The sequence below is a fragment of the Lactuca serriola genome, chromosome 9 (genome assembly GCF_051521515.1).
Source record: "Lactuca serriola cultivar US96UC23 chromosome 9, Lser_US96UC23_V15, whole genome shotgun sequence".
NCBI lineage: Eukaryota > Viridiplantae > Streptophyta > Magnoliopsida > Asterales > Asteraceae > Lactuca > Lactuca serriola.
The window spans coordinates 37,201,362-37,216,476 of record NC_136416.1 but is presented as its reverse complement, the minus strand read 5'-3'; the positions used below and the strand labels follow the sequence as shown (position 1 = coordinate 37,216,476).

The following is a 15,115-nucleotide window of genomic DNA, read 5'->3' as shown; positions in this document are numbered from 1 at the left end:
CTGTTTGATTGTACATCTGATTGACTGTGCTGAATGATGAAAAAAAATTAAAAAAAAAAATTTAAAAAGTTATTTAAAAAGATTAATAATCCAAGAAAGAAAGAAAGAGACACGGTTTGGTGCATAATTGTTTTTCCAACTCATTCAACCAGAAAGATATGATTTTGGAGCTTTTTGCGGAAGACATATCTTACCGGGAAAGACCCTTTTTTTGTGCAAATCAAACAGTCTTTCCGGTCCATTAAGACTGAAAGATCTGTTTGGACCTGGAAAGATGCGTATCAAACGGGACCTAAATGTTTTGCAGCAAAACAAATGTGTGGTTCTAAATGATTCCCTCATTCTTATTCTTTTTTTTCTCAATTGAACTTTTTTCTCTCTCTCTCTCTCTCTCTCTCTCTCTCTCTCTCTCTCTCTCTCTCTCTATATATATATATATATATATATATATATATATATATATATATATATATATATATATATATATATATATATATATATAAATTGTTGCTTATTTCATCAAAAAAATCTCTTTCGACACCGTTTGTACATGCTCATATCCAAATTCTCGTCTCTTCCATTTGAACTTACCATTCCGTTAACAAGACAAAGTACAAGGAAGTTTTATGATTCTTTTTCTAGTCTGAATATCATTTTTGACATTAAAAAAAAATCAAACTGTTTGTGACACAAAAGTTTGTTAAGTATCTTCTTGTCTTTTTCTACTTACAAACCAAAACATACAAAGATGTAGTTTAAAAGTGGCATGGGGGGTTAGAGGGGGCAAAGTGGGCATCTGCATAGGGTCCAATTTTTTTTCATTATATATTTTTATTTAAAAATACAAAATTATAATAAATATAAGGGTCTTTTTTTTCTTGTTCGTCCTGGGCCTTTAAAAATATTTTATTTTTCAGGACCGGCCCTTAAAGTGGTGATATATGTATTTGTTATGTGAACGATATGCAACATTATTTATTGATGATATGATAAACATATTCAAAACAAAGAGACTCCCATGTCTTTAACTCAAAATACTTTCTCTACATCTATCCAGCCATTTATTCCTCCATCTCCTCTACAACAAATTTATAAAATTAAAAAAAAAAAAAAAAAAAAAAAAAAAAAAAAAAAAAAAAGATAACTCCAAAATCAAACATCTAGACTAGGTTTAAATGGAAACAGGAGCGGCAGCATTAACAAGGTTTGCACTAGCTATGGGACCGGCGGCAGCACCAGAGCTCAAAAGCTCAACCATCGCACGACGAGGGTTGCTTCTTTGCTTCTCACACAAGTCAGGCAAAAACACTCCTGCAAAATGTTCAAATATTTATTTAATTAATTTCACACGTTAAAATGACAAAAATACCCTATATATGATTTTCATTTTCTGACTTTTGGTCACGGTAGTTAATATGACCTCTTCAAAGGTAACTACAGATGTTGACTTGGTAACGTATCTGCAACTTTTCGTACTTTTGAAGCAAGAAAAAGATTTGAAAAACAATTTTCTTATTTTTAAAGTTGATTTTGTTTCAATAACACGAGAAACATATAAAAAAAATATGTATATGTCTCTGCATGCATTAAGAATGTAATAATTATAAATAAAGTTTCAAACATGAGCATGATCTTCCTACACTAATTGAAATTAACATTGTAATTCAGTTCTTCATAAAGATGATTATAAGATCGATCATTTACCTTCTCCGGCGGCCAGATTGACATAAAGATCAACGATGTTGGGGCAGTTTTGGTAGCATGCGGCGGAGCATATTGTGGAGACAGACTGTGCCTCGAGCAAGGTGTCAGAAGAGATTCCGACTGAGTTCCGATCAACACCACAAACCTTAACACATTCATCAGTCTCGATATACTCCGACATCCTCTCCACCACCACTTCCGATGTTCTGCATTGATATTCCGTCTCTCCATTGTTGTTCTCGAAGTTCTCCAACAAACACCGCTTCCCGGATGATGCAATTGAAAAGGAGCAAACTTCCGTTGGTAAATCCTCACATACGATCTCACCTAAAGTTCCTTGAAGGAGGAGAGAAGAAGCAAAGAAGAGAACCAAAGACAAGAACATTTGAGAAGACATGATGGTATAAGAGTTGTTTTGTGTTTGTAAGCTTTGAGAAATATACAAGTGCTCTTGTTATGTGTTTTAATTTAGGAGAACGTGGATGGATGTCTATATATATGCATACGAAATATAGAGGAGGTGGGGGTTGAGGAATATAATTTATTAAGTTGACGAAAGCCGCGTTTAAAAATAGGAAAGAAAATTAAGATACGGCGGGACGCGTACTTATTGCCTTCGTAAACCTTCTGTAGTTTGTTGATCTTTTCTTCGTCATTGATGTAAGGTGACGTCGTTACGTGCTGCAGAGTCTTTGCTGAAGTTTCCACTTAATTCCCTACACTTCCCCAACCTCTATTTTGGTCCTTCAAACAATGTTTTCAAAAAAGGTTTTAACGAGAGAGCACTTCTACTAGCATCAATTTTATACTTATTTGTTGATCGGAATGAATGGCCGGTTTTTACAAAACCTCGGTAAACCGTTTAAATTGAACTATTAAACCCTCAATTGAATAAAAACACATTAAAATGAGATATGTTGCACCAATTTATAGTATTTTCACATTTATTTAGACTTCTCTTAAACAAAATAATATATATATATATATATATATATATATATATATATATATATATATATATAGAGAGAGAGAGAGAGAGAGAGAGAAAGTTCAAATATTTTTCACATCTATTGTGTGTTATAATGCACTAATAGGATTTAGTATTAATTATGTGTATATTAAATACTATCCATACGTATAACTAATTTTTATGGAAACTAATTAAATTCGTCATTAACGTCAACAATAATATTCTTTCAGAATAAATTCATATCTAGAAGAATAAGAGTGTATTGCAGCAGAATGAGAGTGTATTCTAGTAGAATACACTCTATTTCTTCATATTCCATACAACTTTATTGTATTTTAAGTGATTGAGTCTTGAAACAAAGTACAAACTTATATATAAAAACATAGATGCAAATTCATTCTGAAACAATGTTATTGCTGACATTAACGACGGATTTAATAAGTTTCCATAAAAAAAAGAATTATAATTATGGATATCATTTAATATACATATAATTATGGAAATTATTTAATATCTATAATTATTTAATTAAATAATTATTTGATTTACTAAATTTTTATTGGTGCATTCTAGCACACAATAAATGTACAAAACAAAATAACCTAGCCCTATATATATATATATATATATATATATATATATATATATATATATATATATATATATATATATATATATATATATATATATATATATATGAAGCAATTTGATGTATTTGTATTCATCTAAAACAATATTTTGTTTTAATATTATACTTCATGTTAATATTTGATGTATTTAGACTGATGTGAGACTTATGGTTACGTAAAACTTGTGGACGTCAAAATCTTATATATATATATATATATATATATATATATATATATATATATATATATATAGAGAGAGAGAGAGAGAGAGAGAAAACATCATAAATGGTCCATGTGGTTTCTTCATATCTGAAGTTTAGTCCTTGTAGTTAGATGGTCCCTGTGTTTTCAAACTTTTGACAATTGGTCCTTATAGTTAATTCCGTTAAGTTTTGTCCGTTAGTTGAAGGACATTTTTGTCATTTCACTACCACAGGGACCATTTATGATGTTTTCTTTTATTTTAAAAAATAGAATAATATGTAAAGGGTCTCTCTCTCTCTCTCTCTCACACACACACACACACACAACCATTTCATCTTCTCCGATGAACTCACCTAACTCTACACCCAAATCTAGATTTACAAATTAAAAAAATTGATCTGCATATATGTTCCATCTTCAAAATCGTGTTCATCCACACCCACTATCCAAAAAAACCTTCATCCCACCCCTCGTCTCCCTCTTCGGTCACCTATCTCATCTTCTTGTAATCCTTCTGAATGATAGACTCTGAAGAACACGAACTTTCTTCTTGTAATTCTCTATGATTATCTGCATCAAGCTTAGTAACACGTGCAGTGGCAGTTGTACTATTAGATTTCCTTTTAATCAAGTAAAAAATAGTTGCCATGGCAACTATCACCATGGAAAAACCAGTCATATAGATTGGGTTGAATGATCTGGTCACTCGACCCATCTTCAAGATCATTCACAGTCATTTCTTATTTTCTTAAAGAAAGTGAAGCTATTTCACTCAACCCGTCTTCAAGATTCAAACTTTTCTCCAAAATAACATCATTGGGTTGAATCTCATTTGGGTCTTCCATCAAAATCTCATCTTGTACACCAACTTCCATTTCTTCATACGCTTCTTCTTCCACCATCTCAATACAAGGAGAGATCCTAGGAATTAGGATTTGTTACACGGACCACAATAGTCTGAGGCACACCATTGATCAGCCGAACCTGAACATGAGGCAGCACAGGTGGCTTGATGTGGTCAAAGATTATGACTGCGAGATCCTTTACCATCCTAATAAAGCGAACGTGTTTGCGGACGCTCTGAGCCGCAAGTTAGTTGGATCTTCTACTCCAGCGACATGTATGAAGATATGAGTGGGTTTGATCAGGGAAGCTCAAGTTAAGGGTATGCGAGATGAGAATTCGAAGTTTGAGAGGATTAGGGGTGAGAACAACCGATTTGTGCAGGATAGTCTGGGATTATTGACCCTTTGCGGTCGGGTATGGGTTCCGATGTCTGGTGAGGTCAGACAAATTATTCTGGGGGAGGCTCATAAGTCTCGCTTCTCTATTCACCCGGGGGCCACCAAGATGTACCGGGATTTGCGATTGAGTTACTGGTGGTCATCCATTAAGAGGAAGATTGCATGATATGTGGAGAGGTGCTTGACCTGTCGGATGATCAAGGTCGTATGGTCAGCTACAACCTCTAGAGATTCTCATGTGGAAATGGGAGCAGATCATGATGGAGTTTATCACCAAGTTGTCGAGGACGACGAAGGGATATGATGTTATATGGGTCATCGTGGACTGATTGACCAAGAGCGCCCACTTCTTAGCGATATGGGAGAGTTCATCGGCCGAGAAGCTGGCCGACTTGTATATCTGTGAGATCGTTGCTCACCATGGGGTGTCGGTCTCTATTGTCTCATACTGCGATATTTGGTTCACCTCCCGTTTCTAACAGATGTTCCACGAGGAACTGGGCACGCGGCTACACTTCAGTACAGCCTATTATCCGCAGACAGACGGCCTGAGTGAGCGGACCATACAGACTCTCGAAGATATGCTGAGAGCCTGCGTTATTGACTTCGGTGGGAGCTGGGACTCCTACCTACCCCTTGTAGAGTTCTCCTACAAAAACAGCTTTCATTCCAGTATTGGTGCTCCACCATATGAGTTGTTGTATGGACGGAGATGTCGCACCACAGTCTGTTGGGGTGAGATCGGTCACTGGGTAATGGGATGGACAGAGGTTGTTCTTTAGACTATAGAGAGGATTCAGTAGATCAGACAGCGGTTGAAGACCGCTCAGAGTTGACAGAAGAGTTACGCTAACAAATGTCGATCTGAGTTGGAGTTCCAGGTGGGCGACATGGTACTCATGCAGGTCTCACCCTGGAAGGGTGTGATTCGTTTTAGGAAGAGGGGGAAATTGGGTCCCTGATACATCGGGCCATTCAGGATCATTGCCAGGGTTGGCAAGGTGACGTATAGGATGGACCTCCCAAAGGAGCTCAATCAGATTCACTGCACTTTTCAAGTTTCGCAGTTGCGAAAGTGCATACTGGATGAGGAGGCGGTAGTGTCGTTAGATGATATTCAGGTCGATGAGCGTCTAAATTACGTGGAGAGACCAGTGGCCGTTCTTTAGAGGAAGGTAAAGGTTTTAAATTATGTCAAGTCACCGCTCCCAACTCCAGATCATGAGTAGGGTATCGTGTCTCGTGCGGCTTCAACTGTTGTGACGCATAGGCTATCACCCGTCCTCTCTACAAGAGGAACGGTCCTAGTCCTGTGATGGATGCATCACGGAATACTACAAAATCCTCAACTCTCGGAGCCTCACAAAGTCACTATTTGAGGGTCTCAAACGCCCTCTGTTGCTCGGGGCCCCACCGGAAATCCACCCCCTTCCTCGTCAGACGAGTGATGGGTACTGCAATCTTTGAGAAATCATGTATGAATCTCTGATAGTACCCAGCCAATCACAAGAAGCTCTTGATATCTGAGGGAGATTTTGGAACCTCCCACTGCATAACCGCCTCGATTTCGGCCGGATCGACCAAAATCCCCTCCTAGTTAACGAGATGTCCAAGGAACTGAACTTCTCGTAACCAAAACTCGCACTTCGAGAACTTGGCATACAGCCGTTCTCGCCTCAAGACTCCCAATAGCTCCCGAAGATGCTCCTCATGTTGCTCTCGGGTCTTGGAATACACCAAGATATACCTATGTATACGATGACCGAACGATCAAGCATCGATCTGCAGACCCGATTCATCAGGTCCATAAACACCGTTGGCGCATTGGTGAGCCCAAACGACATCACCACGAACTCATAATGTTCATAACAAGTCTGAAACGTGGTCTTCTCCACGTCTTCCTCCCTAGCCCTGACCTAATGGTACCCCGACCTCAGGTCTATCTTAGAGAACCAAGATGCTCTCTGCAACTGATAGGAAAGATCATTTATCCTCGGGAGTGGATAACGGTTCTTCACTGTCAACTTGTTCAACTCCTGGTAGTCAATGCACATCTAGTGTCAACCATCAGTCTTCCTAACGAAGAGAATCAACGCTTCCCATGGCGAACTGCTCAGACGAATGAATTGCTTGCCTGACAGTTCTTGCAGCTATGATGACAACTCCTGCATCTCTGCTGGTGCCAACCGGTACGACACCTTGGCGATTGGGGCCACACCTGGCACTAGGTCGATCCTAAACTCAACCTGCCTCTCCAGAGGTACTCCAGGTAACTCTTCCGGGAACAGGTCAGCGAACTCCTTGACTACTAGAACCTCTAAAACCGTGGTCTGATCCCTGACCCGCGTATCCACCACATACGATAGATAACTCGCACACTCGTGTTGAATGTACTACTGAGCCCTGGCAGCTAAACAAAACCTTAATCCCAATCTGGTGCCCTCGTCGTAGACAATCAGTTCTCCCCCACTTGGGGTTCGAACTACCACTCGCTGACCCTCGCAGTCGATCATGGCACCGAAGCGACTAAGCCAATCCATACCCACGATCACACATACATCCCCCATGGGAATCAGAATCAAGTATATTGGGAAAAATACCTTGAAGATATCCAACACGCAACCCTCATAGACGGAAGAAGCAGAAATCTCGTGTTCGTTGGCGATAGAGACTCGCAACGGACACTCTATCTCTCCTACTGGAAAACCAAACTCCCTACTAAGTGACTGAGAGACAAACGACCGACTCGGCCCCAAGTCAAACAATACCAAAGAAGGTAATGAGTTTACTAAAAATGTACCTAATCATAAGTACAAACATACAAGCATAAAGCAGATATAATTAGTAAGATAAGGGATAGAAACATACCAGCAACCACAATTGGTGCTGCTCTAGCCTCTTCTGTTGTAGCTGTAAGGCACGTCCCTGATCCATCGGAGGCGCTGCTCTACCCTGACTCCCATCAGTAATCCTCAATGTAGTCGTAGTTAGAGCCTGCTTCGGCCTGGTAACAATTTGTGGACAGTTGGTCTTCACGTGACCAACCTGATTGCAGTGGTAGCAGATCCTTATATCCTGAATTCGGGCTCTCTGGCGACAATTTGCGGCATGTACTGCTCGATCTACAAACCCCCGAGTGACCCTTCCCACACTTACCACAAGTGCAGCCATGTTGTCCTCCTGACCTGGAATCAACGGTCTTAGAACGCTTTGGTGTCGGTTGTGACTGCGTGGGGTCTGCCTCTACTCTCTCAGCTGTAACTCAATCTCAAGCTCCCGCCACCTAGCGGCCTCCTGTAACTCCAACAAAGTATCACATCGTTGGGCCGCAATAAACTGACGGATGTCAGTCTTGAGCATGCTCAGATAACGTGTCATCTGAGCCTGCTCAGAAGCAAACTCTGGGCAGAACATCGCCCTCTCCATGAACATACGGGTAATCTCTATCATCGTCTCTATACACTATCTCAAATCCAAAAACTCTTGAGCTAACCGCTCCCGCTCGACCCGTGGAATGTAGAGAGCATGGAACATATCCTTGAACTACTCCCAAGTAATCGCTGCTCTCCAATCATCAGTATAGTATCCAGTCATCAACCTCCACCAGTCCTTTGCCCCGGACCTAAGCAGGTTCAGAGCACATTTGACCTTCTATTCAGCAGGACATAAGCACGTGAAGAAACATCCCTCCACGTCAGACAACCACCTCATGGCTCTAATCGGGTCCTGTATCCCATCAAAAGTGTGGGATTTGTGTTATCGAAGTCCCGATACCGAAAAGCCCGACTAGCTCCTCCCTCTGCCGCCCTTACAGTTGTTGTAGTTGTTGCGGTAGCCGTCTCAGCAATGGCTACATAGCGCTCGTCATGCAGGATCTCTCGAATCCTAGCGTCCAGCTCATCCGACCTCATCTGCCCAACAACCTCGGGCACCGTCGGTCCCTCCAGACCACCATCTCCTGATCCTGATCCGGATCCAGTCACAAAGCGTCTCGTAAACACCATACTGAAAATACACCAAGAATATATCAGATAATCCGTATCAATAACGGGGGAACCAACTCCTAACTAAACCCTAGGGGTTGTGACTTCCTTGCTACGCGTATGGGTCTTGTGCTTCCAGTAGCACGGGCCCATACTACATTCCACACCTAGCCAAATTTGTCTCAAGTATCATCACAACGCCGTAACAATATTCATAAACATGGCGAGAGCTCAACCATCACTCCTGGAGGAAGGATAAATATCTCATAATTGGCCTACCGACCTTGCATAACCCACCCATGAAACTTCCACCAACCCTGCAGCACTCTTGTATGCTAGCCATACATAACGGTGGACCCTATAAACTTTCGAATACCTGATCCTACCCTAAGCCCTTCATCAAACAAGTACTGGAAATAAGGCCAAACCAAACATTCTCAGGCTATAAGATCTTAATTATGTATGGCAGTGATGCATACACTAAGCAACTACGGTAATGATGTCAATTTCATATAAGGAAAAACCCTAAGCTATCAGGCATCATACAATCAGGCAATTTTATCATGCAATTCTTGAAGATCCCTAGCCTAGTACTAGCATGTTGTTCTAACATATCACAAAATCAAATAATTCGTAAGGTATTTTGGGGTCTACTTACTGGCTCCGGCTGATCGTACACTTGCATTCTCTTTTAGTATTTCGAAAATCATTTGAAAAAAATCATTTTAAAATCTTGTCCTTAGTTTGAGACTAGAGACACACGAGTGTTTCCTCTAACACACTCAAACCAAGGTTCTAATACCAACTTGTAACACCCATAAAAATCATGTCAAATTTAAACTTTTTAATAAATTCAAAACCAATAATTATTACAAAATTTGTTTTCCAAATAGCTTAGTGTCAGAGTATCCCAGAATCAAGTCAAGAAAACATAAGGAAGTGTATGATCACGCCTTCGCCTTCCCGCGATCATCAGAACTACCTAAAACAAAATCAACAACTATAAGCCCGAAGCTTAGTGAGTTTCCCCAAAATATCAACGTCATACAATCATAATTGTATCACATAAACAAACAACATGCATAATAATCCATCATCCTGATTGGACCGCCTCGTAGGGCCATCAATCTATCTGGACAGTTCTCCGAGCCATCGGCATGTCTGGACCGCCTCTCAGGGCCTTCAGCATATCTGGACCGCTCGTTGGGCCTTCGGCCTGACTAGTATTTCCTCCCGGGTCTACAGTCTATCCGATCCACCCAGGATATGTTGGCCTTTTGCACAAAGTAGGTCCGCCTCAACCCAACCCCCAAATCAAACAATCATGTGCACATAAATATCATACGCTAGTATATATAACAGTCAAACCGATCTAGGGATGTCAAAAACCCCTGCGGGATCCCGATACCCCGTTTATTTTCGGGACCGGGGTCGGGAGTCGGTATTTCCGTCTTGTACTCCCGTGGGGGCCCTGGTTGTACATTTATGTAAATATATATATATATATATATATATATATATATATATATATATAATAAAATACATATACAAAATAGATTTTCTAATTTTAGGTTTAGTGTAGGTTTCACTTTCCCGTTTCCAATTAATGAATGTTGAAGATGTAGCGAGTTGATCATATATTTTTGGACATGTAAGTATTTTATATTTGTAATGTTGGATTTTTCGTATTTTATATTTGTAAGATTGTTGGAATTGTCGTTTTGTAATGTTGGATTTTTAATTTTTTAGGTTCTAAAAGATTAGGTTTTAGGCTTTTAAAGTTATTAAAAAAAAGTTGTTTTTAGCCTAAAACAAAGCAGTTTTTTAGCAAAAAAATCAAATTTTAAGCCTATAAACCGAGGAAACCAGGGGAACGGGGGCGGGACCGAGGGCGATGGAGGTAACCGGGGGCTATGTAAATGGGGGATTCGGGGGCAGGGGCAACAACTGATTTCGGGGGCAAGGCGGGGGCAACTATTTCTGCTTCCGTTTGGTCCCATTGACATCCCTAAACCGATCTAGCAGATCACTAATCATAGCAACATCCTATAACTAGGATACAGACCTAATCGGTCACTAACATAGCATTATCTTGTATACCAGGATACCGACCTACCATGTCACTAAGCATATCACCATCCTAACTACCAGGATGCAAATCAATAAGCATATCATACAATAAACCCGAATACAAATCCGAAAAGGGTCGGCATTGGTGCCTTCGACCCTGTTAGTATATAAAGAGGACAACGCACCTCACAAGTAGCTCGGGATGATAATGTCAACTCCTCCAAATACAGCTCCAACTCAAACACCTACATCCACCATAGATCCACTTCCATAAATTCCCAAAATACTAAAATACCCCCAGAAGTCAAACCAGTTAACCCTTGGTCAAAGTCAAAATCAGCAGTCATGGTTAACAGTCCATGTTGACCTAACTCGTCGAGTGTAGCCCAATGACTCGTCGAGTTCTTCCAAAACTCGAGAACTCGTGAAAACCCTAGTTGACTCGCTGAGTTTCCAGGCAACTAGTCAAGTCCATGCGATATCCAAATGTTGGGAAAAACCCTAACTAACTCGTCAAGTCTTCTCACTGAGTCGCCAAGTCCATGCAGAACCAATACAAGCAATATTCATTCGACTCGTCGAGTTGGCCATGCAACTCTTCGAGTCCCTTCAGTCCATTTCTCATCCAGACGTTTTTAAGCTACCCCAAAGCTCCAGATTGCAGATCTAACCTCCTAGGGCATGGTTTCAACGTAAAGTTGCAAACTTTACGCACATACAAGGTCCTACGTGCCAAAACCAAGCTAAGGGAGAGGTTTAAGCCAAGGAGAAAGGCCAAAGCTTGCTAAATTTGATAACTTTATGACTATAAGGACTTAGAGGAGTCCAGATCTGAAGTTACAACTTCAGATCATGCCCAATACCCGAAATGATCCACAAATATGCTAAAAATGGCCCTAAACCTATGCATGAAGAGATCTAGCTAGAGAGAAGTCAAGGTAACGACTTGTTACCTTCAAGATGATGTCAAGATGAAGTAGAAACATATCCACAAGCTCATCCTTACTTCAAGCTCCTTAGACTTCAAGTTCTCTTTACAAGATCCACCTTCCAAGCTTCTTAACACACAAAAATGGAGAGTGGGCGAGATTAGGGTTTTCTAAGCTCAAGGGGGCAGCAAGGGAGGTTAATGACCCTTTAAATAGGGTGCAAAACCCTAGAAATTAGGGTTTCATTTTCCAGCTCCTACTCGTCGAGTTGGGGTCCTCCAACTCGTCGAGTAGACCTCATAAATCAAGCGACCTAATCCACTTCTACACGACGAGTTGGGGGTATCCAACTCGTCGAGTAGGTCTAAGAATATGACTATAAGCTTTAAATTTTTATACCTGGGAGTCGGGGTGTTACAATTAGATATCCTAATTTGTTGTATGTTTTTATGCGGAGAAATCTGGTACTGGTTAGGTGATCAGACTAGTAGATCTGTAGGACTACATGTGTTTGCTGTTATTGATTAATAGTGTTATGTATCGATATGTTATGTTTACTGGGTTGAGGCGTATCAGCTGATACTGAAGGCCAAGACACCCAGGGTGATCCGGATAAACTGAAGGCCCGCGAGGCGGTCCAGTCAGGCCGAAGGCCCAGAGAGCGATCCAAATATGTTGAAGACCCGGTGAGGCGGTACAGTCATGTTAAAGGCTTTGTAAGCATGTTGTTGTTTGTTATGTAATGAGGTGGTACTTTGGAGAAACTCACTAAGCATTGGCTTACAGTTTTAGTTTTTTTTCATATACTTCTGGGGACCGTAACAAGAAGAAGACGTGATCGTGCACATCTTTCAGTTTTATATTATTTGGATTTTTGGGACACTTTTATTCGTTTATTTAAAATAATAATAAAATCCCTTTTTTCTGACTCGTTTGGGGCTTTTGAGGATATTTAATTCCTCAGGACCGACCATGTGAGGAAGACATAAAAATAGTATTATGGAAGACAACATGATTGTGTATTTGTGTTAATTTTAGTAGATAACTCAAAAAAATACGAAACTGTACAAAATTATAAAAATTAAAAATTAAAATTAAGGAATTAAATAATAGTTGGTCGTTTAAAACAATATTAACTCAAATCAAAATTCTAGAATGATGATTCTGACCAACATTTCACCACTTTCTCCTTTGATCAACTTTAAAGGCAATAATTCGTTTGAGGTTATTGGTTATTTCAACGAAAGAAACTAAAATAGTCAACAAGAATGGTCATATTATTCTAGAAAGTTGTTGTCAGCAAACGTACTTAAACTCAAGGGGTCAAAATGGATTTATGTAAGACTTTAGGGATCCAATATAAAGAATAGGAAAAAAAAACTTTTCCAATAATAAATAAATTAATAATATAATATGGATTTATGTACGGATCAATTCCTTAGCAAAAGTAAATATTATAATAATAATAATAATAATAATAATAATATAATAAAATAATATTGTTAGAACTCAAAATTGTCGGTTAATTCAGAGGTCTTGGCTTGGGACAGCAGGCATCGATGAAATTATTAATTAATTTATTAAATTTATTAACCTTCAGAATCTAAATTCTCTTGTGAATAACGACCAGAAAAAACGTTGCCCCTACGTGACGAATGTCACATAGTAATGATCAAAATATAAAGAATCAATTTCTTATATCATAATCACAATTTATTGTTGGACCTAAGTTTCAATTTTGTTTTAGTGTTAATATCTTATCAAAGTCATAATTTTTTAATCGAGACAAATTACATTTCATGCTATTGTTTTTTTAAAGATAAAAATATTTTTAGTCCTTAATTTTTTGTCATTAAAAGTTCCTTAAAGTTTTTTAAAATCCAATCCTACATCTAGGTATGAATAAAAACCAAACCAGAAACTTAAAAACCGAAAAAGTTGAAACTGAAATCCAACAAACACCTGAGTTTGAATTTTTATAAAAATCGATATTAGCGGTTCGGTTCAGTTTTGCATTATAAACTCACCCAGTAAAGTCGAAAAGACCAACAAAGCTGACCCATATTATATATTATTTAATATTTATTATATTTTAAATATTATTTTAATTTATTATATATATTTTATGTTTAAGAAATATGAACGATGTTACTACGTTTGATTTATGTTTTGTTTCGATTCAAAATTGAAGTTATTTTAGTACTCTTATACCCTTGCGTAGTTATCTTAGTATATTACAATTACCATTTTTAAAATGTACTTTCAATAAGTTTGAACCTGAAAAATCCAAAAAATCAGAAAACCATGAATAAACCCAAACAGAATAACCGACCCATGTCGAAACCGAACACATATGGGTTATGAAACAGAAAAACTGACTTTCTATGGTTTGCTTTGGTTTTACTCAAAAACTAACTCATGTGCATCCATACCTACATCTAGGGTGGTTTCACCGGTAAACGTAATTTATCATCTCAAATTGACGTGTTGGTAAACCACACACACTCCATTAACAATGATAATGTTTGATCTGTCCACCACTCAAGTTATTATCTCAAGTTGACGTGTTGGTAAACCACACCCGCTCCATCAAAAATGATAATTTTTTATTTGTCCATCACTCAATTTTATAGTCCTAAATTAATGTGTTGGTTAACTACGTACATTCTACTAACGACTCACATTTTGTCCTAAAGTAACTAGAGTTGGGATTTATAAAAGGTTTTGTTACTTTATAGTATCATACTTTAAGAGGTTATGTCCTATCAAACTTGTTCGACTAACGACGGAGTCTAAACGAAAGTTGTAGAGTACATTTTCGCCTTCGCGTGGATATAAAGAACGTAAAAAACGGAGCTCGTATGAGAAAGATACGGATTTTTGAAGTTGGCACTCGATTTTGCGAGACCTGATGCGAGTTAGTTGATGTGGCTCGATCTGAGTCATCCGATGAAGCCCAGCCTCGCATCCAATGATCGACACGTCGCTCCTTCGCTACGCCCCGCGTCCGAGATTGCGTACGCCCAGCGTTCCTCGGTCTTATCCGGGTCCTGTCCGAGTGCGAGCCAGCTGTGCGAAGCTGGCAACCTTATCCGGGACTACGCCCAGCATAGTTGCTAAACGTGCAGCTTAGTCCGAAGCCCCCAGCCCCTATAAATAGATGCGAAGATGGCCAGATTTATCACACCAAAATCGTTTCTCTCTCTCTCTAAGGGTTTTTACCCTCCCCTAAGCCTAGGTGATCCCCTAGCACCCGAAGGAAGCCCCGAGGCTCCCGGAGTCCCGAGAAAAAGAGACTTTCGGTTCGGAAACACTGCTCCGAGCAAAGCCCGGTTTTCTTTAAAATCCGCTGTAAGTGAGTTACGCTTACGCAATTTTTAAT

General features: G+C 39.3%; 1 protein-coding gene across 1 annotated transcript; it reads right to left on the bottom strand.

The window, feature by feature from the left end:
• Positions 1-946: 946 nt before the first annotated feature.
• Positions 947-2,181, bottom strand: LOC145076952 (uncharacterized). The gene is made up of 2 exons (XM_079022746.1): positions 1,705-2,181; positions 947-1,311 (listed from the first exon to the last, which is right to left on the bottom strand). The coding sequence occupies exons 1-2, from the start codon at positions 2,099-2,101 to the stop codon at positions 1,172-1,174; spliced, it is 537 nt and encodes a 178-aa protein (XP_078878872.1). The 5' UTR covers positions 2,102-2,181; the 3' UTR covers positions 947-1,171.
• Between the last annotated feature and the right edge of the window lie 12,934 nt (positions 2,182-15,115).

Coding starts and splice junctions, on each gene's coding strand:
- LOC145076952 (XM_079022746.1), bottom strand. CDS start 2,101: ATGTCTTCTCAAATGTTCTTGTCTTTGGTTCTCTTCTTTGCTTCTTCT. Junction 1,312..1,704: donor CAATCTGGCCGCCGGAGAAG/GTAAATGATCGA, acceptor AACATTTTGCAG/GAGTGTTTTTGCCTGACTTG.